Source organism: Electrona antarctica (genome assembly GCF_951216825.1).
Source record: "Electrona antarctica genome assembly, chromosome: 9".
Lineage (NCBI taxonomy): Eukaryota > Metazoa > Chordata > Actinopteri > Myctophiformes > Myctophidae > Electrona > Electrona antarctica.
The window spans coordinates 14,544,605-14,570,959 of NC_136790.1; the positions used below are offsets into that span (position 1 = coordinate 14,544,605).

The following is a 26,355-nucleotide window of genomic DNA, read 5'->3' on the forward strand; positions in this document are numbered from 1 at the left end:
GCCTGTTTGTGGCCTAACAGACCTTTGAGCTTTTTTCCCCGGGAATGGATGCGTGCCGGTGCGGGTGACCTGGCCGGGGCCTGTCCCTGGCACCCCCTCCGGAAGGGGGTGCGGTGCGGGTGACCTGGCCGGGGCCTGTCCCTGGCACCCCCTCCGGTGCGGGTGACCTGGCCGGGGCCTGTCCCTGGCACCCCCTCCGGAGGAAATGAGGTTGGCGGGAGGGTGTGTGTGTGTTTGTCACTACAGATGGTCTGTTCCCCCTTCCCTCCCAAACCCGTCTAAACGGCCCCCGGTAAAATTAATGGTCCAGCCAACTCACTTAATTGTCTCCAATTGCTCTGACATTAATTATTAACATTTGTCCATTATAATGTCTGTTCACGTTATCAAAGTAAGCCAAGCAGAGGGGGCACCAGGCGAAGCCAGGCGTGAGGAGAGGGAGGGGGGGGGGGGGGGGGGGGGAGTCGAAAAGGCAGAGGGGAGAAATAAAGAGAGACAGGGCATGGAGTCCTGTTAGCCAAGCGTTGCAAAGATCCCATTACCTCCCCAGGTTCAGAGCGGCATGCAGCCAGACTCCGCCACATCACGTATTGATTTCTCTCTCCCCCGAAAAAAAAAAGTCAATCTACCTTCTCAGTAAACATTATGCCTGCTGCTGGTCAATGGTGGATACCACAACGTCTCTGCCCCGCCCCCACCCACCCAAAATGCCATTCCCTCCCCAAGTGATGTGGAGCGGCTGAGCCACCCAGCCTGATTTATGCCTCGGTGACAAAGAGTTTGCGCGACCACGTTGCCCCCCCCGTTCGGTGGCCGCACATCTTTACTCGTACTGGGGCTGTTAGTCGAGTGCCAGGGAAGGTCGGTGGAGTTGTTTGGATGGAGTGAAGATTGGTGAAGTTGTTTGGATGGAGTGAAGATTGGTGGAGTTGTTTGGAGGGAGTGAAGATTGAACACTTAAAGGGCGATGAAAGCCTCATCTAGGCTGATTTCGTTGTTCGTTTTCCAGCTTCAGGTTCAAAAGCTCAGATGGGTAAAACATTGCAGTGCAAGACTGGCCTTGTTATTGATAGTTGGGAACCAAATGGACCGTATGGGTCTAAACCCATAATGGTGCAAATGGATCAAATGGACCCTCAGAGTTAAATTAACGACGAAACTGGTAAACTGGTCATGGGAATCATGGGACAACTGGGGATCCTTAAAATGAAAAGGTTGGGCCACACTGTAAAAAAAAAAAAAAGAAAGAAAATAAACACCCATTATTATTATTATTATTATTAATATAATTGAATTAGCTTCAGGTGCGTTGGTTTCTAGCCTGTGATGTTTTTAATATGCTGTAGTTTTTTAACCTGAAATTGAAAACAAACTACAACATCAACGTTGGGTTTCATGCTCCTTTAAGATCCCTCGACACACAATCAAAGTTGTAACCGTGTAAGTTTAAGTCAAGCAGTGTTAAACTTTGCTTACATGTAGACATGCATGTGTTTTTAAAAGCATGTCAATCTCTCAAGAACATTTTCAAGCATTTATCGGTCAACAAATCCAAAGTCGATTATCTTCACGTGTTCATATAAGTACTTCAATATTTTCTTCAATAGGCATCTCAGCCACAACACCAACATATGGAAATAATAATCTCTACTGTACTAATACTAAACCTTACCCAATAATCAAGGAAAAGAAGGAATACATAAATAAATAAATAAAAAGGCAGACACCATCTCTTTCTCCTGCAGGCTCCCGGGGGCCCATCCTCCGATATATATATATATTTTAATCTTAATTCAATCTTTATTCGGCATCCACCCATCCACGAGAGCACTAAGAGAGCGGCGGCCCATAAAATAATAAGCCCATCAGCACAACAAACACGCACAGCGACGCAAACATATGAATCGCGTGTGTGTGTGCGTGTGCGTGTGCGTGTGTGTGCGTGCGCGTGTGCGTGTGCGCGTGCGTGTGTGTGCGTGTGTGTGTGTGTTTTCTCCATACAGTTCACGGCATTGTATGGATACCCTTGCTTCTGCATTATGCACACGTACAGTATACTGTATCAGCGTTCGCATCCGTACACATAATGTACAGTAGAATACGCCCACATACCTCAGTGCACGTCATCATCACTGCTGGTGTGCAGGAAAAACCTCCAAAACTGTTCACTTTTCAGGATTGAAATTAAAAAAATAGCGTTGCAATGCCACACGTTTTGAGTTTTTACATCTGGTGTTGCTGATACTTTTGTGTGATGCGTAGTATGGCATTAAAACCCATTCTGGGCGGGAACCCCTTTTGGTGTTAGCATTATGTTATGCTTTAGCTATTTTGAAAAATCGAAGAACGACTGACATAGAAACATAGCTTTTTCAGAAAACTGTCAGGATGTAGAAGACATTTTTAGAATGTGATCTCGGGTCAAAATGGGTTGGGTTAATTTAGCAGATCTACAAGCTCGTAGCGCGCCACTGAGTGGCGCGCTATGAGCTTGTAGGTCTGCTATTTTTGAAAAATCGTGAAAATGCGGCACAAATCTTTGAATATATATATTCTTTCAGAAGACTTTTTTATTTATTTCGACGTCAGGCCTAAATGGGTTAACTACTTTTGCTGGGGACCCCCTGGTACACCCCCAAAGAGTCCCCAGGGTTGTAACACAACTAAAACCATCCTCAGCCAAAGTATATGTGAAATGTATGCAGTACAGTACAGTATGTAGCAGATCATTCCTTCGATTCAAATGTAACACGTATCACAACAACACTGTGGAATGGGTTCCAGCATGCATAAACACAATCTCCTGACATTGTTGGGCCCCCCGGCGCAGTTAATTTATTGATTTTAGAGCGCCGCTCCCTCCGCGATGAAAAAAAAAGGACGAAAAACACAAACTATTTCATGAATTCCAATGAGACTCTTTTACCAGAGCCCCTCCTCCCCTCCCCTCACCGAAAAAAAAAGAAAGAAAAGAAAATGTGTCATTTTGTTCATACAATGTATCACTTATACATTATATTATTGGAAGCGTATAAGTGAATTGTGTCGCTTTAATCTGCTCTCATTTAATGTCACAGCATTCTCATGATAGAGCATGCTGTCTACCTAATTTTCATGGTATAAATACAATTGCATTATACGACAAAAATAAAACAGAGTCTCCACTTTTTTTTATCACTGCACATTTGCACATGTAGCAGAGTGGCTCACAACCTCAGCCTGCTGGCCTGCAAACAAAGTCTAATATCTCCCCCTCATAGGGATATCCTTTTGACTTCGTGGTTAACCGTTTCCGTCCGTAGGACGTCGCCACACGTCCTAGGGGTCCCAATCGACGCATACATACGACGTCCTCAGACGTCCTAGCGCATCCTCAATGATACCGGACGAGATAAGAATATTCTGATTTTTTTTCCTTTTTTTTTTTTCTCGCCTTTCGGCTACCGTATGCTACACTCTCGGCTCGTGTTAGCCTACCGTTGACTTAGCTGTTAGCGCGGCAGAAAGAATGACTCGTCTCTCCTAATCCAGGGCGCTCTCCATGGTTTTGAACTGATCGATATACTAGTGCTTAATTTCTGCTCCACGTCTCTCCCGCAAAATATGAACGCTTTTTGGATCATATATCGTATAAATTAAAACTATAGGAATGTAAGCTAGCAATGTAAAGCAAACTTTTTTGAGTGGATTGTTTCCGGGTCATGGGTGCCATACCCCCAATCGGTTGCTTTGTAGGCCAACATCAACGTTTTTTACTCTGTGCGGGCAGTAACTGGGAGCCAATGGAGGGAAGCGGGGAGACATTTTTTTGGGCTGGTTAAAGACCAAGCGTGCTGCGGAATTCTGGTGCAGATGCCGGGAGGCCAGTAAAGGAAGTAGTCAAGAGAGAGTTACAGCAGTGGCGTGCACAGATAGACACTAGGGGGTGCTAGAGCACCCCCTGCCCTTTTGGCAATGTGCCCTTTTGAAAAGAAAAAGAAAAAAAAAAACATTTTTTTCTCTCTCTTTTTTTTTGATTTTTCAAAAATAGCAGACCTACAAGCTCATAGCGCGCCACTCGGTGGCGCGCTATGAGCTTGTAGATCTGCTATTTTTCAATAGCTAAAGCATAACATAATGCTAACACCAAAAGGGGTTCCCGCCCAAAATGGATTAAGGCAACCGGCCGGTTCCACGCGCTGCACAAGGTGCCCTTTTTTAACTTGAGCACCTGCCCCTCTAAATGTCTGTGCACGCCACTGAGTTACAGTATAGTCAACTGGATAAGGAGCTTGGGAAACGAATGCTTTTTGCTGGTGTGAACACATTACATACTGTACACATAATGTAGGCCCGTGGTTCTCAAACTTTTTCAGGTCAAATAATCCCCAAATTATTATGTATTTGGCTGCGGAGTACTGCGGACCCCCATCTGAAAATAATAGGGCATAAGGGGTTAATTTTCCATTAACCTCTTATGCCCTATTATTTATAATGGACAACAACTGCAGGGAAAAGGGTAAACGGACTATGTTGGGAGCGCATTATACCTTAATGCTGGATGATCTATTGTCACGACTCCTGTTCAGTGGGACTCTGCCCTGCAGTGTGTAGTGGGTAAATATCATAATGATGACGATAGCATGGAACAGACACTGTCTGTGTTCAACACTGGCTGTTTTATGTACTGTATACTCTGTGAGAAGAGGCCTGCATTAAAAACCCATTTTGGGGCGGGAACCCCTTTTGGTGTTAGCATTATGTTATGCTTTAGCTATTGAAAAATAGCAGATCTACAAGCTCGTAGCGCGCCACCGAGTGGCGCGCTACGAGCTTGTAGGTCTGCTATTTTTGAAAAATTTAAGAACGACTGACATAGAAACATAGCTTTTTCAGAAAACTGTCAGGATGTAGAAGACATTTTTAGAATCTGATCTCAGGTCAAAATGGGTTAAAGGAGTAGTTCACCCATACAATTACTTATTTTCTATCAATGAAACACCCCATTCGCATTCCTAAGCCAATAATTGGATGACCGCCGGTATAGGAGAGTCAAAGAGTAGAGTATAGAACACATTTTAAACCTGAATAGAAACATGAACATGAACACAAAAATCAAGGTTGATGCGCAATAAAGCTGATGACTTCATTTCCATGCTGGTCCTGAAACATGAAACATGACCGCTGGACCGGGGGGCTCAGTTCAGCTCCAGCCCCAGACCCATCTGCTCGTCACCTGGCCTTGGCACGCAGGAGACTGGGTAATGACAGGGAAAAAATGGCATCAACGGGCAGACAGACGCTGAGAGGTAATTACTGACTGGAATCCATGCAGAAACAGCACATCTGGGTTCCCTGGATCCACGAGCCAAAACAACGGAGGATGATATGGCGATACCAAAAGCCTCCATCCATGAGATTTTTCTTCTTTTTTTTTTTTCAATCTGTCTAAACCGTGGAAGTATATACATCAGCCTTGGAGATTGAAATCGTTCCTCGCTATCCTATATCCCCACAAACCCCCCCGGTTCCTAGAGCTCTTATACCAAGAGGCAGGGATACAATTCTGCTTTTAGCAATAGAGTGAGTGACTATACTAGTGTGCACTATACTGTGCTGTGACTTCAGTGGCGACTGACTGACTTCACTCTGGTTCTTCAACACTCCATCTCTGTGCACACATCCCTCTTAAAGGACCACTTCACCACTTTTCAACCTATCTTCATATAATAGGTCCTCACTAATAATCATGACAAAATGTCACAATTTTTTTCTACTCAGTCTGTGTCTCATAGGACGGCTGTGGGCAGTTTAGAAACTGTCTTCCAGTGACATCATCATTAGGCAGATTTCTTTTTAAACAAGATTTTCATTGTCGTGAGAACGATGGCTTCCATTTTCGCATTGCAACTTTTCAGGACTAGAAAGCCTGCAGGTTCTATTAGCTTGTATTCCCCATCGATGATGTCACTGGAAGACGGTTTCTGAACTGCCCACAGCCCTCCTATGAGACACAGACCGAGTAGAAAAACATTGCCCCATTTTTTCATGATTATTAGTGAGGACCTATTATATGAAGATAGGTTGAAAAGTGGTGAAGTGGTCCTTGCAGGCCATTTAAGCCATATTTTATACTGCAGCAAAATAGCCTTTGAACATTGCTGCTGCTGCTGCTGTGAGCACATTGGGAGCTTTTAGGTCATGTCTTTTCAAAACATCTTGAAACATGGGGAGAATGTTTACAAAAATAAAGAAATAATGTATTCTGCCCCTGTCACAGGGGCCATGCTTATTTAGAGAGAGAGAGAGAGAGAGAGAGAGAGAGAGAGAGAGAGGGGGAAAAAAGAAAAGAAATGTGTGAAAAAAACCCCAAAAAAACATCCTTGTTAAAACCCTATTGCTGTCAATCAATTCTGCCTCGTTTGCTGGAGAGAAAGTTTGCAAATGAAGATGACCGACCGCATAATGGCTCGGTAATGGCAGTCTGCACTGCTGTGTGATTAACATTTACTCTCAACTTGGGAGTTAACCCACTAAGATCTGAGGCCGATTCTATTAACAAAAAACAGTTTTCTGAAAAACGTATGTTGCTATAGCAACTTTTTCATGCCATTTCAAGAACCCACCAAAATGTGTTGTATTTTGACCGCCGACCCCCATCTGAAAATATTTTGTTCCAGGGACCCAGAAGCAAAAACATTTGCTTAAAACATTTATACATTATTCAAAAGATTTGTACAAGTTAATAAGTAAGTGCTTGTATATCTGCTATTTTTGAATGGCTCAAATCTAAAACGATATTGGTGCTTTCCCGGTTTTAATGGGTTAAAGCACCTATTCTGCAGTGCGAGGAATAGACTGTCCAGTCCAGTTAATGAAAACCTCCAGCTATAGGCTCCAGGGCGTTAGCCTTTCTCCACCAACCACCAGACTGGGTCCCCCAACGTCTTTCGGGGCCCCCGAGGGACCCAAGACGGAGGGTGCCATGCACAACTCGTCCCGCATCAATGCCTACTTTCACAAACCCATTAAATTTCAGAAAAAGTCATGCCAATATGCTACACGGCTACCAGACCTGATTTCATATGCCACACAGTTATGGAGAGCGGCGGAAAGTTCTACCTTTGATGTAGCATTCTTTATTATTGGAAATAATTGGATTCTGCCTTCCACCCCCACCCCTGCCCTCTCAAACATACACTTTTGCCCACGCGCTCACCGTGGACATGCACAGTTAATCGACCTTTTGCAACGCGGCGTTGGGCACCGTGGCTGGGTTCTCTCTCTCTTCAGGGTTTTCAGGCGGCTTTTAGATGAGTAAAGGGACCGACATTCAGATTCAGTGCAGACGGTTCTAAGCTCTGATGAAATTGCAATTTGCTATTTCCCAAAACTGGATTTTATTTATTTATTTTTGTTTCTGTTCTCTCCTAAGTCTGTTTTGAACGTGCTTTGTTCCTTATCTGTCTTTGACGTGCTCTATATTCCAGCGATTCTCAACCCATGTGGGCCATGATGGTATCACAGTTTATTAATTTTATTGTAATAAATAGGAACGTGAAGCTATTGGTTCAAGCTTGAACACAATCGATTGAAAAAATAATGTTAAGGAAATGACTTTGTATATTTCTTTAAAATCTGTAGGCTAATTGTCTTTAAAATGTGATACTTGGAACTTCAGTAACTTGGAAAGTAGGTCAGCTCCATTGATGCAATAAGCCAATAGATTGATTGATCATAAAGAATAAACATGTAATGCCCTGGAAAATGCACACGGCCCAATTTGACCACTTAACATGGCAGCTTTTGATATTTTCAAGATAGTTTTTTTGGTTGAGGGCCAATCATTTTCATAAGTCTGTCTTGTTGGTGTGCCATCTTTGTCAGTTATCCCTTTTTGATTAATTCCAATGGTGGACAAAGTCCTCAACCCCATGGCTTTATCAATACGCCTCCTCCTCAACTACAACAAAAAATGTATTTGTAATTTTGTAATTTTGACACAGACACAGAGCTGTCGCGATTACAATATTTAATTGAATATTTCTTTTACCGGTATTTCTGTCAAATTTTGCACAGGGCAGACATGACAAATAACTTAAATATAGGCCTACAAATAAAGTACAGACATATTAATGTAAACTTAAAAAAAGTAAAAATTACAGAAATAGCTGATCTACAAGCTTAGAGCGTGCCACGAAGTGACATGTTGTAAGCTTGTACAGATCTGCTATTTCTGCAATTGTTGGGTGAAATCTTGAACATGGAAACGATTATGATTATGCAAAAATAATTGCGATTAGAATATTTGTGTATTTGACCATTCTGTATTGAACAGGCCTAGACCAGGCCTAGAGCATTCCTTCAATGTATGAAGAGTCCAAGGGGCAGTATTATGCGTGTTTTAAGTACCAGGTCTTATTACTTAACTTAAGACCTGGAGGCGTGATCAATGCCATTTGGCTATTCTGAGTGGCCAAACACCATTGACCACGCCTCCCAAGTTAAGTCATAAGAACTGGTACTTAAGACACGCATAATACTGCCCCAAGGCTCCAAGCTGCTTCTTTTCACCACTTGGACGGGGGAGTTTCCCCAGTTGGACATAGCGCGTGGAAGGAACATATTATTCCAACCAGTTCCTTTCCCCTCCATCAGACAGGGAGATGCAGTTTTAGAGACCAGGATTACTGCATATTTTTGTATGGGTACCTACCCTAGGAGAAATGGGGAGAACATGCAAACTCCACACAGAAAGGCCCTTTTCACCAACCCCACCTATAGGGTATGGGCACTGATGACGCGGAGGAGAGAACACGCCTCCAGCACCCACAACGTCCCCAGCGGGAATCGAACCCAGGACCTTCTAGCTTTCAATAGGTTTCAATTATAATTTTCTTTTCGGGACCTGAAGTTCCAAGATGGTGGATTTGAATTTACAGTAAAAAGGCTTCATAACAGGTCTGTAGAAAGCAATGGGTCAAGTGATGGTTCCCTTTGTCCATATGTTTTTTACAATCCACATGGCCTGGCTGGACACCATATTTTTTGTACAGTCTATGGCCAGGCTGTGTGTCTCGGGACAGGGGGGGTCAGGGGGTCACGCTGCAGGTTGGAGCGGCGTCTGCCAAGCAGAGGAGGACAGAAAGACGTTTGGGGACCCTCCCTCTATACCCAGATAACACTTTGGCTGAGCTTAAGAAAACGCTGTGGTCTGGAGGCAGCTGGCTTCTCTCCACGCTCAGCGGAACCTGCTGATAATCAGCAGAGAGAGACTCCTCCATGATTGCTCTGCCGCCCGGCCTTAACCCTTTAATGCCTTCTAAATCAGTAGTTCTCACACTTTCAAGGTCTTTCAAAATTGTTCAAATATAGCAGATGTACAAGCTCGCCGTGCAACGGCGCTGTGAGCTTGTACATCTGGTATTTTTTGAATAGCCAACGCTGAAATCTAAAATGACAGGCGATTTCCCGGTTTTAATGGGTTAAAATCACTCAATCTGCAAAGTAACTAGATATATATCAGACCAGTTTTTGCTTCTGAGATGTATTGGAGTACAAGTATATACCACAATATCAAAATACTCGGTTATACACATATTATTCACAATTTTACTTTCACTTGAGATCATGCATCAGACCATTTGTCAAAGCCTTTCGAAAATAGCAGATCTACAAGCTCACTAGGCATTACGATGAGATGCCTTGTGAGCTCATAGATTATAGAGCCTATTTTTATAACGTAGGGCTTACGTGGTGAATGTACATTTTATAATAATAATAATCTAAATCTGCAAACCAACCAAAGCTGTCCAATATTTTTGTGGTCAAAGTATTTGCCTGAGATGTGCTGGAATAGAAGTCAAAACTATTGAAACATGGCTTTTCCTCAAGTAAAGTCAAAGTACAGTAGGTCTACTTGAGTAAATGTACTTAGTTACTTTCCACCAACTGCTAGACACTCGCCTGTTCCGCTCCTAACAATGTCAAACTATTCACATGAGGACTGCCCCCCCGTTGCTCTACGGAGAGGTCTGTAATCCCATCAATCTCCTCTCTCTCTCTCTCTCTCTCTCTCTCTCGCTCTGTCTGTCTCTCTCTCTCTCTCTCTCTGTCTCTCTCTCTCTCTCTGTCTCTCTCTCTCTCTCTCTCTCTCTCTCTCTCTCTCTCTCTCTCTCTCTCTCTCTCTCTCTCTCTCTCTCTCTCTCTCTCTCTCTCTCTCTCTCTCTTTGAATTGGGCATGAATGTGAATTTAATTGCTGCTGGGAAGGAATGAGGGTGATTTTTCTTCCATTTTGCCCCTATACACACACTATGTCATCCTCTATCAACCCTGGTCAGACTGTGCCTCTCATAGGGTACAAGTAGTCCAGCCTCACACACACACACGCACACAGGCACACACTTAGTTGGTATTACTACAATTTGGCAATTTCACCATTCTTCTTTTCGTGTCTTTGAAGCATGTGGTTAGATGACAGTTTCCCATTTCTTTACACAGTCTTTTGCAGTATTGTTGAACTCTGCGAGATCTTTTAAGCTGCAAGGTTTGGATAGTAGAGGGCAGACAAGACAATTTCACCATGACAGTAATATAACAATATTGCCTTTTTTCTAAGTTTTCTCTACAAAAGGCAGAGGGGGAGACGAGAAGCAGACGGTGCGTTGTCCTGCTGTCGTCTGTTACAGTACATCGAGCCAGAGTTATAACTGCACGCCGGCGTTGCACATCGAAAATAGCCGATCTACAAGATCTAATGTGTCAGCTAGCTTGTAGATTTTTTAAATCAACCTATTTATCTTGTGATCGGACCATGACATTGTCCTTACAATGTCAATATTTCTCAAACTCTACCATACTTGTGGAGTCATGGCCCTCAAGCATATTAATCAACATCCTTTATTTTATTTTTCATTTATTTTTTTACCACTACTGGGCGGGAAGCCCTTTTGGTGTTAGCACTATGTTATGCTTTAGCTATTGAAAAATAGCAGATCTACAAGCTCATAGCGCGCCACCGAGTGGCGCGCTATGAGCTTGTAGATCTGCTATTTTTGAAAAATCGAAGAACCACTGACATAGAAACATAGCTTTTTCAGAAAACTGTCAGGATGTAGAAGAATCTGAATCTGATCTCAGGTCAAAATGGGTTAAAATGATCTAGATGGCATGTCATTTAGACGGATGCTACGTAGGTTCATTGTTTACTTGGTATCTATAGTTCAAAGCGTTTCCAAACCTTTCAGGCTGTGACCGCTCAAACTAATCATATTTGACCTGGGGACCCCCCACTGGGGACCCCCCACTGGGGACCCCGAACCCTGACAAGCACTTGGAATTAGTAGACGTTACATTTAGTTTGACTCGGTTCCACAGACAAATATTTAGAAAATAGCCAAACTACAAGCTCACAACAGCTTGTAGATCGACTATTTCCATAATGTTTGCCCTATTACCCTATGTTAAAAAGGTTTCAAAAGTCCATAAAGTGTAACTTTATGAATGTGCAGATACCCTGTATACACTTGAATGTGCAGATACCCTGTATACCCCCTCTGGGGGTCCCGACCCCCAGTTTGGGAACCACATAGTTCAATACAGATTATATTTATTTTCTTTTTTATAGTACTAGACCGGTGCCGGGCTGTAGAGTTGGTAACGGTGGAAGTTGGAGATCCATGCCCCACCAGGCTATATGCAATACCCGTTCCACCCATCTGTCTGTGCCCCTTTTATGCCCATATATGGACATTTCAGTATCTGTCTCTCGTTGTCCCTATATATATATATATATATATATATATATATATATATACAGTATATATATTTATGCATACAAACAAACAGGCCAGATCCATATGGGGTGATCAGGTCCAGAGCCCGGGCATAGGCCTTTTGTGGAGGTTCTGGACAACCGTGGGTCCGACCGACTCGACACCGGGCACTGCACTCCCTGTGGGGGTGTGGAACGCATACTGTACAGACGTACAGAGACTTGGTTCATTTATAGATACAGTAGATAGATATTGTTTAGATTTTAGGTACGGTGTTCCTAGTTTATTGCGGCACTACACTGGCTCTGCATTTGATGTACCGGTAAGGCTATGTGTTTATCTTGCATATTGTAAGTCGCTCTGGCTAAGAGGGTCTGCTAAATGCCTTAAATGTAAATAGTAAATTCTACACACGCGCGCACGAGCGCACGCGCGCCCCCCACACACACACACACGCCCATGGCAGGCAGCCTCTGCTTTTAGGAGTGGCTACTCAACGACGGTAGCGTTAATGGTCTCAAGCGTCTCGTATTCCCCGCCTGACATTAAATTCCTGAGCCAGAGCAAAACGAGGCTTTTGATGCTGTCCGTCCCACTGATGACTCAGTGGAGAGGAAGAGCGTCGGCTCTGGCTCCTCTGCACATGAAGCACGCAGGTCAGCTCCGCTCAGCGCTGCTATAGCTGACATGTTTACATAGCCTGTATAGCGCAGCGCAGGCTGACTAAATATAGCATCGCTGACGGGCACAAACCTTGTGTCTCCACATTTCTGCTCTTTCTTTTTTTGTCGTCGAGGCAGAAACCTCTCCATGTCAGAGGTGCGATTGTTTTTCAGCCGATATATACCGATCTACTGTAGTGCGGAAGGGGGAAGATTTGAGTGTTATCAAAATTATTATATGTCAAAACGGTTCCTGTGCTTGTGGGAAGCGAGGGGAGAATGTTTAGGCCTGTCACAAAGATGCAAAACGATATTATACTGTCAGATTTTTGACCACTTAAACCATTTAGGCCTGACCTCTAAATCCTCCAGTTTTCTGAAATAAATATTTTCACGATTTTTCAAAAATAGCAGACCTACAAGCTCGTAACGCGCCACTCGGTGGCACGCTATGAGCTTGTAGATCTGCTATTTTTCAATAGCTAAATTATAACATAATGTTTAAAACACCAAAAGGGGTTCCTGCCCAAAATGGGTTAAAATGGTATGAAATATTTGTATTTGGTTTCTCCAGATCGGGTAAATTGCTGATCACCGAACGAGTCATTTGGAGTGAAAATCGGCCGATCACCGATGGCCGATTGATCGGAGCACCACTGCGTAAATTAACCCCATACTTGATCATGCTAACAGCGTCACACATACAAAAGCATCAAAAGCAGCAGATCCACGTGCTCGAAATCCAGCTCGAAGCGCAGCGTGACGTGACGCGTGATTCAGTGTATTTACATTACATTTATATATGTATTGTTCCCGTATGTATGCGGTTTGTGTCCCGTCTAAATAAACAAAATAAAGTAAAAAAAATACAGTAAAAAGCCAAGAGACATTTAGATAGAGCAGCCAGAGACCCCCACTACGTATAAACATACACTAGTTAGTGTACAATTCTCTTCCATTCATAGATTTCATAGATGGCTTCATAGACTTTGACAGTTTGACAGCACTATCATCAGTGTTACAGTATTTGTTTTTTGTTTGGTCTACACAGCAAACCTCATCTACAAGCTTACTTAAGTGATTAAGTATGTCTGTGGGTTTCATAAATATGAAACCAGTGAAAAGTACCGACAAGAGCTTGTTGTGACTAAATACTAATTACATCAGATCCATTGGAACCACATGCAGGTCCTCTTCTCCCAACACTTCCTGGGCCCGTTGGACATCGACCGTATCATACACCAGACTCCCTGAATCAAGCGCAGCTCAGCTCATTATAGGAGTAGTCTTAGTTTTGTCACATTCCCACGCCAATAATTGGATGAGCGGGTGGCTGCTCAGCAGGAGGCTCTTTGAGTGTCCTAGCGGGCACTCCGCCGCTCTGCGGCTCAGCGAATTCTTGGCTCAGGTTATGCGACAAAAAAAATCCCAATGAATTCAAGGCTTCATGGGCTGTGTAATTGATAGAACATATGTTTTGTTTTTTTGTTTTTTTGGGGGGGTGAACTACTACCATGCATCACTGGTTGTTTAAGCCCATCACAGCCAGGCCATGATGACAGGAACACCCTATGTTTGCACTGTCTGTTGTACACGTTGGCCAGACATTATTTATTTAGACGGGCACATCCAGCAAGGCAATTAGTTTGGCTTGGTTCTTTATTGACAGATAAGAGGGGGTATTGTATTGTATTGCATTGTATTATTGGGCAGAGAGGAGGAGGTCTGTCCCCATGCAGCATGTCTGAATTACACAGAGGACAACTTATCAAACTCTTCTAAGCTCATAAGCCATTTCAGAGTTCTGTAGCATCAGTGAGCTCAGCAGCCTTGGTTACTTAGCAGCATATTATTATCATGGCTCGGCTTATTGTAAACGTTTTGGATCCATTCTCCTCGATAAAGGCGATTGATCGAGAACAAACGTTGAGGGTGACCTCTTTTGTCTTTGTGTTTGGTTCAGGTACATCCAAGGAGCGTCATCCCCAAAGGACATGGTCATCATCGTGGATGTGTGAGTACCCCCCCCCCCCCCCCTCCCACTCTCTCTCTTCTTTGATTTGATGGAATTCATTAGAATACAAGGTCAGAAACCAATAGAAGGCAAAACCCATGACACAGTAAAGTCGTAGACTTATTTCCAAACACTGAATATAAACATCTCCGAAGGACATGATGATCAGCGTGGATGTGTGAATCTCTCTCTCTCTCTCTCTCTCTCTCTCTCTCTCTCTCTCTCTCTCTCTCTCTCTCTCTCTCTCTCCTTCTCTCCTTCCCCCTGCCCTCTGTTGGGTCTCTCTCTAGTTAGAATGGTTCCCTTCCTTCCCATCAAAGGGCACCAGTGCCACCTGTTGGTTTGAGGGGAATCTGATCTCTCAGCCCCACAACCTTCTGTTTCATCTCCCCAGTCAGTCTGTCAACCAGCAGCTATTGTCTCCTTCAACATTCAATACATACACACATCCCTCTGTGTGAATACCTAGATCCACTGCAACTGGGTCAACAGATTATAGGGTTGTCGTGTGTTTTTATATATAGGTGAAAATGCTTCAAAAATAGCAAAAACTGTATTGTAAGGTGTACAGCAGGGCGAATAGGCACGAAACCCTAGGCTGATGTTGTAGTTTCAGTGAAGACAACTCATGCATGGATTGAAACACCCATTTTGGGCGAGAACCCCTTTTGGTGTTAGCATTATGTTATGCTTTAGCTATTGAAAAATAGCAGATCTACAAGCTCATAGCGCGCCACTGAGTGGCGCGCTCGTTCCATCATTTACAATTTAGGCATTTAGCAGACGCTCTTAATCCAGAGCGATTTACAGTAAGCAAGAACAACACATGGTAATACATCCAATACATAGAAATAGTCATCAAGGATCATAAGCAAGCTAAGCACCTAACATCCACAATGAACCTAAGAGCATACACTATAGAGCGCTACTGTATGTCTACGTATGATAATATGCTAGCTAAATAATATAATATCTAAGTGGAATATGATGATGATGATGGTGGTGGACTGGTGATGATGATGATGATGATGATGATGATGATGATGATGATGATGATGATGATGATGGTGGTGGACTGGTGATGATGATGATGATGATGATGATGATGATGATGATGATGATGATGGTGGTGGACTGGTGATGATGATGATGATGATGATGATGATGATGATGATGATGATGATGGTGGTGGACTGGTGATGATGATGATGATGATGATGATGATGATGATGATGATGATGGTGGTGGACTGGTGATGATGATGATGATGATGATGGTGGTGGACTGGTGATGATGATGATGATGATGATGATGATGATGATGATGATGGTGGTGGACTGGTGCTGGTGCTGGTGATGATGATGATGATGATGATGATGATGATGATGATGATGATGATGATGATGATGGTGGTGGACTGGTGCTGGTGCTGGTGATGATGATGATGATGATGATGATGATGATGATGGTGATGATGATGATGGTGGTGGACTGGTGATGATGATGATGATGATGATGATGATGATGATGATGATGATGATGATGGTGGTGGACTGGTGCTGGTGCTGGTGCTGGTGCTGGTGATGGTGATGATGATGGTGGTGGACTGGTGCTGGTGCTGGTGATGATGATGGTGGTGGTGGTGTGTCCTGCAGGAGTGGGAGTGTCAGTGGGCTCACCCTGAAGCTGATGAAGACCTCCGTGATGGAGATGCTGGACACCCTGTCAGATGACGACTACGTCAACGTGGCCAGGGTGAGCATGGGGGCGGGGCGGGGCGGGGCGGGGCGGCCGTCGCTTTGGGCCACACTCACGCAATAGCGGCCATTTTGCACTTGTGTAATTAGTATGTGTGAAATCGCGTAGGAACTGTGTGATGCAAGAGAAAGTACTAGTTTTATCCTTAGAGTATATATTAATAGAGACGTCACCGGATTTCTCCTCCCTTCCACTTGCCTTAAGTTGCTCAAAAGCGCATGATGAGGCGATTTCACTCCTCCTTCCGGGTAGGAACAGAGTGCATTCTGGGATGGCATTGGTCCAAATTGTGAACACGCTGGGCCGTTCACTGTCATTGTGCCGTTTGCGCGCGTTCACGTATGAAACATAGCGTTCACATGTCATCGGCCCAATAACATGAACGTGCACAATGATAGTCAACGGCCCAGCGCTGGCTCCAGCTGCAATACCAAATTCGGCCACTATGTCCATTTCGTCTCAGGGTTTCCTCTCTGTGACCCATTATATGTATTCTCTAAAGTTTTATCCAATGAGGAAAATGACAAGCAAATAAATCACAGTCTGTGTCCAATAAAGTGTTCGGGCATTTGTTCCAGCCTCAAACGGTGGAACCAACACAGTTCTTATTCATACTGGTATCATGATGAAGACACATTGTTCAAGGTTTTACAATATTTTTTAACATGCATTTTTGTTATACGGTACTAGTCATTTCCAAACGCCATCCGAACACAGTGCTTATACTAACTAAACAAAAAAATGTGAAAATAGAGGTGAGGTCTTTTTGACGTCAGATTTCAGCACTACATTGTACGGCGTGTCAGCCTGTTTCCCATTTCTGTGTGTGTGTGTGTGTGTGTGTGTGTGTGTGTGTGTGTGTGTGTGTGTGTGTGCGTGCGTGTGCGTGTGCGTGTGCGTGTGCGTGTACGTGCGCGTGTGTACGTGTGTTCGCGTGTCGGTGCATGCGTGCTTTCTGTGCCCGCTGTTGATTACCAAGCTTTCTATTAGGAGTAATGATTAGGAGTGTATAGGATCGAGAAATATACACACACACACACACACACACACACACACACACACACACACGCACACACACACACAGACCAGAGTTGCGTGGTAACCCTGTGCGGAGTCTTCCTTCAGTAATCCTCCCATAATCCATTGCTCTTAGTCAGTGTATGCCTTTAAATCCCAGCTCTAAGAGCAAGAAATGAGCGTGCTAATCTAACGCAACTGATTTCCACCCTGCAGTATACAGACAGTCACTGAAGAAACCTTGTATCTCCCTGTTTCAACTGATTTCCACCCTGCAGTATACAGACAGTCAGTGGAGAAACCTTGTATCTCCCTGTTTCAACTGATTTCCACCCTGCAGTATACAGACAGTCAGTGGAGAAACCTTGTATCTCCCTGTTTCAAATGTGTATGTTTTCTCCTAAATGTATGCCCTGCTTCATCATTCAAGAGTGTCGCACACAATTTGTGGAACATTTTCACTAATTTAAAATGTTTAAAAAATAATAATAATAATAATAAAAAAGGAATGGTTTTGTACATACAAGGTTTCCACCCGACAGGAGTTACGGCTTACAGAGCGCGGGAAATAAGGATGTACAACATTCCTGTATGCATCAACTTACCCGAAATGTGTACTCTGTGTGAACTGCTGTACTATTGTACCGTGCGTGCGTGCGTGCGTGCGTGCGTGCGTGCGTGCGTGCGTGCGCGCGCGCGTGCATGACATTAGCCTCTTAAACCCTGTACACTTGGTTGACCAGGGTCCCCCAGGAGTCAATACCAGGCCCTCTCCTTTTAAAAGAAAAAAGAAAACATTCAATAGGATTTTGCAAAAATAAGGGAAGAATTCTTATAAGAATAAGAATTTCAGAATAAGGGCGCTAGAGTGCTCAGCAGATGAGGCAGATTTTACTCTGAAAAGCCCCGCCTTCCATTTCCCCCCAAAACCGTGAGGTATAATCTTCCATTACTACTTTGCGCACTGTCACATCTCAACTCTTTCTAGAAGCGTTTATATTCCAAACGAGATGATTGGTTAATTCAGAAATGAGGACAGAACGTTGCCGTTCTGATCAAAACCATGGAGAGCGTCGTAGATTTAGAGTAAAGAGACAGTTCAGTCGGACCGTAAACAAGGAAGCAAAAAAAAAGAAAAGAAAAGAAAAAAAGAGCACACACACACACACACACACACACACACACACACACACACACACACACACACACACAAGAGCCGGTTTTATATTGTTAAAAAAGACCTTAAAACGTCCCCAGACGTCGTATGGGCTCCCTAATGTAGGTGTAAAGTGCCCATGTGGCCTTGTAGCTTCTATTGGCCTTTGTTTGTTTTCATAGAACTGGTTTTGCGTATTTCTCCCACTGCTTATGAATATATTTGTACAGTTAGATGAACCCTGGGGATGCATTGCAGACCCCAGCCTCCCTTTTGTGTACATGACACACCTGGAGGCTGGAGTTTGACATTAGGTTATTCTGACAAACATCCACATTGATCTGACTTTGAATAGTTCAGCCCACGCCAATGTGCTCTCCAAGCAATTTGAATATGAAGCAACACAAACCATGAGAGATTTTCACACGCACGCACGCACGCACACACGCACGCACGCACCCATGCACACACACACACGTGTGTGCGCAGACAAACGTTTTACATCATTCCGTCCTGAAAATGTCAACTGGTTTTGAAGTTGACCTTCAAGAAGAAACGATGTTTGAACGCTAGGTGTTACAGACATGGTTTCTAATCATCCATTCCCAACGCCACCCTGACCGCATACACCGGAGGCAACGCACACACCTGCCTGTTCACACAAACATATATACACGCACGCACGCACGCACGCACGCACGCACGCACGCACGCACGCACGCACGCACACACACACACACTTGTAGACTAATGCTGTGTATGAGATGAGACAGATGATATTACCTTCAGGGTCTCTGTTCAATGGTTTCCATTGGCATTTTCGGCTCGCACCTGTTCTTTGTGTGGAAGGTTGTAATTAGCTGTGTTTACTGCCAGCCGCGGAGGCACGGGGCAGCCACGTCCAAGAGACCGTCCTGTTTCAATGCACCGCACATACATACATACATACATACATACATACATACATACATACATACATACATACATACATACATACATACATACATACATACATACATACATACATACATACATACATACTGCCTAGTCTAACTTGGACTCAGGGGGGTGGACGCCTCTGCCTTGCATAGTCCCCAGTGAATAGGCAGGTTGCCCTTCACTGGTAACCTTACATTGGATTTTAAATATATGAAGGTATTGTAGGCTGGGATTTTACAAAAAAGCCCCCCTTTTAAATACATACATACATATAGACATAAAGACATACATACATACATACATACATACTTATAAGGTATGCCATCTGGTGGCTAATGAACCAAACACATTCTCAGAAGTTGAAGCAGTTTTAGAGGACCCACTTTTAGGCCAGTGCAACAGAGCATGCTTTTGCCTTTTTTAAAACCTTACCCATTTTAACCACATACATACATACATACATACATACATACATACATACATACATACATACATACATACATACATACATACATACATACATACATACATACATACATACATACATACATACATACATACATACATACATACATACATACTGCAAGAGACGGAAAGGGGGAAGGAGGGTGAGTGAGGGAGGGAGGGAGAGACAGCATCTTCATTGTACTCCCACAAATTTGCCACAAACGTGGAACGCTCTACCACCAGCCTAATAAGTGTGTTTTAATTTGAATTGCCATAAATGGAAAAAGACCATTACTGCATCAAAAGTAATCAACAAGCAATGCATACTAAGAATTTGTCAAACTTGTATTCCTCCTGGTATTATTGTATGGTTTGTTATGTAGCCTACTGTATGTCCTGATTATGAATGGAATACATACAGTATAACAGGACCACAATGGAAACAATAAGCCATCAAGGCCTTTTGTGTTAACCTTTTTAGCATTGCTTGCGTAATTGTAATTGCGCAATTGCTGTACTGTTTGCAATTTGTAAAAGTATTCAATCAGATATATAGAGAGAGAGGGAGACAGATAAAGGGAGAGGAAGAGAGAGAAGGAGAAAGAGGGAGAGAGGGAGGGAGAAAGAGGGAGAGAACCTTAGAACACAGACAATCATATCTGTATCTAGAAAAAGAGGGTAGGGCGGGTGTAATCTCATAAAACTCAATAACACTAAGCCCATAATTGTGAGGCTTGTCAAACCTCAGGGCATGGTCCCCACGAGGACGTTTTCATAAAACGTCACGGGGTCGTTATCAAAACGTTCACCGTACACACGGAATCGTCTCAATCAATGATGTGTGTCCACATGAATCCACAAAAACGCCACACACCCACTGAATACGCCTGTATAGTACATTATGCCCAGCCTGTAAGTGGCACTGTGTAGCTGCCACAAAGCACCAGAAAGAGAGAAGAAGAGTCATGTTTTTTTCTATTTGCTTTTGTCTTTGTTCCCATGAACCCAGTTCAATGAGAAGGCCGACGCCGTTGTCCCCTGCTTCAAGACGTTGGTTCAGGCCAACATCCGGAACAAGAAGATCTTCAAAGAGGCTGTGTCTCACATGCAGGCCAAAGGGACCACAGACTACAAGACTGGCTTCACCTTTGCCTTTGAGCAGCTTCTCAATGTAAGAACCCGGCTCTCTCCCTTTCACCACTTTATTTAACCCATTTTGGACTGAGGTCGATTAAAAGAAAAGGCTTCTAAATCCTAACATTTTTCTGAAAAACCCATGTTTCTATGTCAGTGGTACTCAACCTTTTTCATGTCAAGGACCCCCAGAATAGGGATATTTTAGTTAAAAATGTTCGTTCTGAAATTCAAAGATTTGCGCCACATCTTCACGACTTTTCAAAAATAGTATATAGTATAACATAATGCTTGAAACACCAAAAGGGGTTCCCGCCCAAAATGGATTAAGTGACCTGATTAACATTAAGACCTGAAGTCCGAAATGTCTTCTAAATCATTTTCTGAAAAACGTTTTTTGTGTAGTAGAATTTTTAGTGCTGCTCAAACTTAATCATGTCAAGGACCCTCAACATTATAATGAATAACTTAATCATGTCAAGGACCCTCAACATTATAATGTAGCCTAGTTTTAAGGGCCTTAATCATGTCAAGGACCCTCAACATTATAATGTAGCCTAGTTTTAAGGGCCTTAATCATGTCAAGGACCCTCAACATTATAATGTAGCCTAGTTTTAAGGGCCTTAATCATGTCAAGGACCCTCAACATTATAATGTAGCCTAGTTTTAAGGAACTTAATCATGTCAAGGACCCTCAACATTATAATGTAGCCTAGTTTTAAGGGCCTTAATCATGTCAAGGACCCTCAACATTATAATGTAGCCTAGTTTTAAGGGCCTTAATCATGTCAAGGACCCTCAACATTATAATGTAGCCTAGTTTTAAGGGCCTTAATCATGTCAAGGACCCTCAACATTATAATGTATTTGACACCCATCTGAAAATAGTTTTGTTCCAGCCCAGGGACGCCCCAGAAGCAAAGCTTTGAGTTAAAACTGTTTGCTTTAAAAGAATAGATAAGATTTTAGTATTGAAATTTGGAAATATTCCAAAAAAAATACCTTGAATGTGTACAGTACTTGAGTACATGTACTTGGTTACTTTTCCCCACTGACTGTCGCACCACAAGACTATGCCACAACGTAGCCTGACATTTTGGGTTCGAGTGCGGATCCTGACGGCCTTTGCTGCATGTCATTCCCCATCTCTCTCTGCATTTCCTGTGAGCCAGTATAGGCTCACAGGAGCCTATCCATAATGAAGGCATAAAAGCCACAAGGTCCCAACATTTTGCTGTTTCAAGAGAATGGTAAAGAATGAAGAAAGCAAACAAACATACACAATTATATGTGAAATAGTGGTGCTATCACATGAGCAATGGTTCTCAAAGTGGTGGTCCTGGGACCCGCAGGGGTCCTTGAGGATGGGGTTCCAGGGGTCCTTGAGGAGGGGGTTCCAGGGGTCCTTGAGGAGGGGGTTCCAGGGGGTCCCCTAACTAAATTAGTTTAGCAAAGGATCGACAAGCTAATGTAGCAGCGCTTGTAAATCTGCTACTTTTGATAAGTAATTGTGAACCATGTTGAATAATTTCGAGCATTTTAACACAAATCTTCTCTTATGGGGGTCCCTGACACAGAACCTTTTTAAATGTCTGTGCGGCCAAATACAGTGGTCAAACGCAATTAACCTACTCTGGGCGGGAACCCCCTTTGGTGTTTTAAACATTATGTTGTAATTTAGCTATTGAAAAACAGCAGATCTACAAGCTCATAGCGCGCCACCGAGTGGCGCGCTATGAGCTTGTAGGTCTGCTATTTTTGAAAATCGTGAAAATATTTATTTCAGAAAACTGGAGGATTTAGAAGAATTGTTTTAAATTTCGACGTCAGGCCTAAATGGTTTTTAAAATAGCAACAAAAGGAGGCAGAAATGCATGTGAATCGCTGCTGGTATAGTAAGAAAAGTTTCTAATGTGAAATGCAAAACTCCGTGCCTCTGCATTCTTCATAAACAACATTGGGCTTCAGTGCAGGTATACATGGCACAACGCTATGCTAATTTGCAGGGGGGGGGGGGGTATTATGAAACAGAGCTGGCACACTATCAGCAGAAAAAAATAAGTATTCACAGGAAAATGCAGGGAATTAACAAATCTGTCAATGATACAATCATGCCTAATTACTTTGCAGCAGCGGAAATCCAGTGCATTTTTGCACACGTTTTCGGAGTGTGCGGGTGTGTAGGTTGAATTAACAATGATGAAGTGGTGCTGACATGGAATGAACCGGCTTCACTTTAGAGGCTTCCAGAATGGCGGAGGCGTTGGCTCCATGCCTGTTTAGAAGTGATGTTTGCCATGTACTGTACACCAAAGTGTGGTGGAAGTACTTTAATGTACTCAACCCATTTTGACCTGAGATCAGATTCTAAAAATGTCTTCTACATCCTGACAGTTTTCTGAAAAAGCTATGTTTCTATGTCAGTCGTTCTTCGATTTTTCAAAAATAGCAGACCTACAAGCTCGTAGCGCGCCACTCGGTGGCGCGCTATGAGCTTGTAGATCTGCTATTTTTCAATAGCTAAAGCATAACATGATGCTAACACCAAAAGGGGTTCCCGCCCAAAATGGGTTAAATACCAATACCACCGTACCACAGTGTAGAAAAAGTCTGTTACAAGAAAAAGGCCTGTATTGAAAATTATACTTGAGTAATTGCACAACATCGAGATAGACTTTTGGAAACCAAAGTAAAAGAAATCAAAATCTAATTTTCAATCAAAATAAAAATATTTGCCTCTGAGATGTAGTGTAGTAGAAGTACTGTATAAACGTATACATTTAGCATTTAACCCCAGCGAATTACAATAAGCAAGGAAAACATTACTGAGAGTGTGTAGGCCTAGTGCCTCAGTAAACTAGCATTACAGGTGAAGTATCTGAACTAAACAGAGAGACTGCGTTTCCTCTCTATAAAGCTCATAAACAAACTTGACTTAAATACTTAGGCAAAAGTACTCAGAATAAAGTCGGAGGCAGACAGGCAAATTAAGAGGGTTTCCGAGTCCAGTTTTATTGCAAAGACAAAGTACAGCTCAGCTCTCCTGCATGGAGCTCTCCCCACCCCACCAGCCTGACGGCTTGTGTGGGGCCACTGACCCCCAGACAGATATTTCAGTAGATTTTATACAAGCCCAATACACATTTGAATAGCTCAAGCAGACAGTTGTTTGACACTCGAACCTTAATGGTCCAAGTCACTAGGTGTGGTCACAGGAAGCACAGCAAAAGACCTCTCTCTAGAATAGATGCTGCTAAAGCTAGATCAACGTAGGCCTATTTACCATAGAGTGCCAGCTGTGATCATGGTGCCTAAGCGTCTGCCCTGTTGGTCAGTTCTATAGCTAGTATTATTCAGGCCTACAAATTTAGATGTGAAACAATTTAGTCTATGTCTAGTTTAACATTATTAAGCTATATTAATGAAATGTGGTTCTACCAGATACCACACAGGTAAACCAAGGAGAGCCTATAGCATCGTCTAAAACAGTACACTGTCAAAAAAATAATACTCATTGAAACTATTTAGGATACCAGGAAAACGATGAACCAAGCATCTGTCTGAATGACACGCCATCTAAAGCAGTGGCTCCCGAAACGTTGTAGCTTGTGAGCTTGTAGATCTGCTGTTTTCACTACCTTTTTTTAATTTAAAATTTCATTTTATGAATTAAATACTTTTGGTAAAAATAGTTTTGTTTTAGAATGGAAAGTTAAAGTAAAAAATCTTTTGAAATATATATGTATATATATTTTCCTTGAAGGAAACGGGAAAAGGGAGATTATCTCCATTTTTTATAGAGACCCATAAGAACTGGTCCACGACCCAATACGATGGGTCCCTACCCACCGTTTTAATTTGGGGAGCAGCGATCTAACCCATTCTGGGCGGGAACCCCTTTTGGTGTTTTAAACATTATGTTATAATTTAGCTATTGAAAAATAGCAGATCTACAAGCTCATAGCGCGCCACCGAGTGGCGCGCTACGAGCTTGTAGGTCTGCTATTTTTGAAAAATCGTGAAAATATTTAAAAACTGGAGGATTTAGAAGATTTCTTTTTAATTTTGAGGTCAGGCCTAAATAGGCTAAAAGTACCTGAGTAAATGTACCTATAGCAGCTTCCCACCACCAGCGGCGGCGGCGGTTCCCATGTGGCCGCCGACACAGGTGCCTCGCCTCGCCTCGCCTCGGCGCCACCCGTCTGCTGCAACGCTGTGTATTTTAGCAGGCTGCCACCCTAATGGGCGCTGATGGGATGATGGATGAGCTGCGCCGCGCGCAGCCCAGGGGAGAGGCGTGGGGGGGCAACACGCACACACTTTGTATTCCTCTGGTGGGCTCCCAGAGGCATGGAGCCAGGAGCCTGCAGCCCCCCCACCCTGCCCCACCACATGTACCCCCACCCTGCCCCACCACATGTACCCCCACCCTGCACCACCACATGTACCCCCACCCACCCACCACCACATGTACCCCCACCCACCCATCACCACATATACCCCCACCCACCCATCACCACATATACCCCCACCCATCACCACATACCCCCACCCACCCACCCACCACCACATACCCCCACCCACCCATCACCACATACCCCCACCCACCACCACATTAGGCCAGTTTTAACCATCAAATGTATATGTTTGTTTGGCCGCGGACCACCCCCGCCCACACTCCCCATCTGAAATTGTTTTTTCAGGGACCTCCAGTAGAGATTTGTGTAAAAGAAAACTCACAATTATCCAAAAAATTTTAAACACTTCTTAAGACAAGATCTTTCAAAATGAATGTCCAAACAGCACAACAAGCTCACGGCGTGCCACGTGGTGCCGTGCTGCCAGCTTGAACATCTGCTGTGTCTTCACGGCCAATGTATAAAATATGGATAAAGGACTTCAAATTGTTGTGATGCTGTATTGACCCGCTGGAACCCCCTCAAGGACCCACCGCTGAATTAAAGGATCATTATAATCGACTGTGTCTGCACGCGGCAAGCTCGCTGCCACAATCGGGAGACAGCAGCACAATGAAAATGTGTAATTGTAGCGTTATTATTTATCTCTATTAGAATCTTGTCAGAGTGACATGACGCTGGCATGCATAATCAATGGCACCTGTGATGCGGGGGGGGGGGGGGGGGGGGGGGCGGGGGGGGGGGGGGGGTGAGGGCCAGCCAGCCAAATGTGAATCAAACCTGAAACGTTAAAATATCCAGCGCCTGGTTATAAACATGCATTTTGACACCACTTTTTGACTAAAACACTTTTTTTTTAAGGCTGGAGTATTGTTACAGTATGTACTGCACTCTAAATGGGGTGTGTACATGATAGGAAAAGGGTATAGGAAATATATGTTTTTTTTTTTTTTTTTTAAATGCATGTATGTTGATTTACAACATACATGCAGTATACAAACTGCACTGTGGCAATTTCAAAAATAGATCAATATCCTTACGTGGGAAGCTTGGTG

At 43.4% G+C, this 26,355-nt stretch overlaps 1 protein-coding gene across 1 annotated transcript in view; it reads left to right on the top strand.

Moving 5' to 3' along the window:
- The window catches only part of cacna2d2a (calcium channel, voltage-dependent, alpha 2/delta subunit 2a), a gene marked incomplete at its 5' end in the record, with an annotated part of 334,563 nt that overhangs the window by 254,983 nt on the left and 53,225 nt on the right, over window positions 1-26,355 (top strand). Inside the window, 3 exons of the mRNA XM_079510575.1 lie at window positions 14,380-14,430; window positions 16,086-16,185; window positions 20,757-20,918. Coding sequence (XP_079366701.1) covers window positions 14,380-14,430; window positions 16,086-16,185; window positions 20,757-20,918 — 313 coding nt within the window. The remainder of the gene's footprint in view (window positions 1-14,379; window positions 14,431-16,085; window positions 16,186-20,756; window positions 20,919-26,355) is intronic.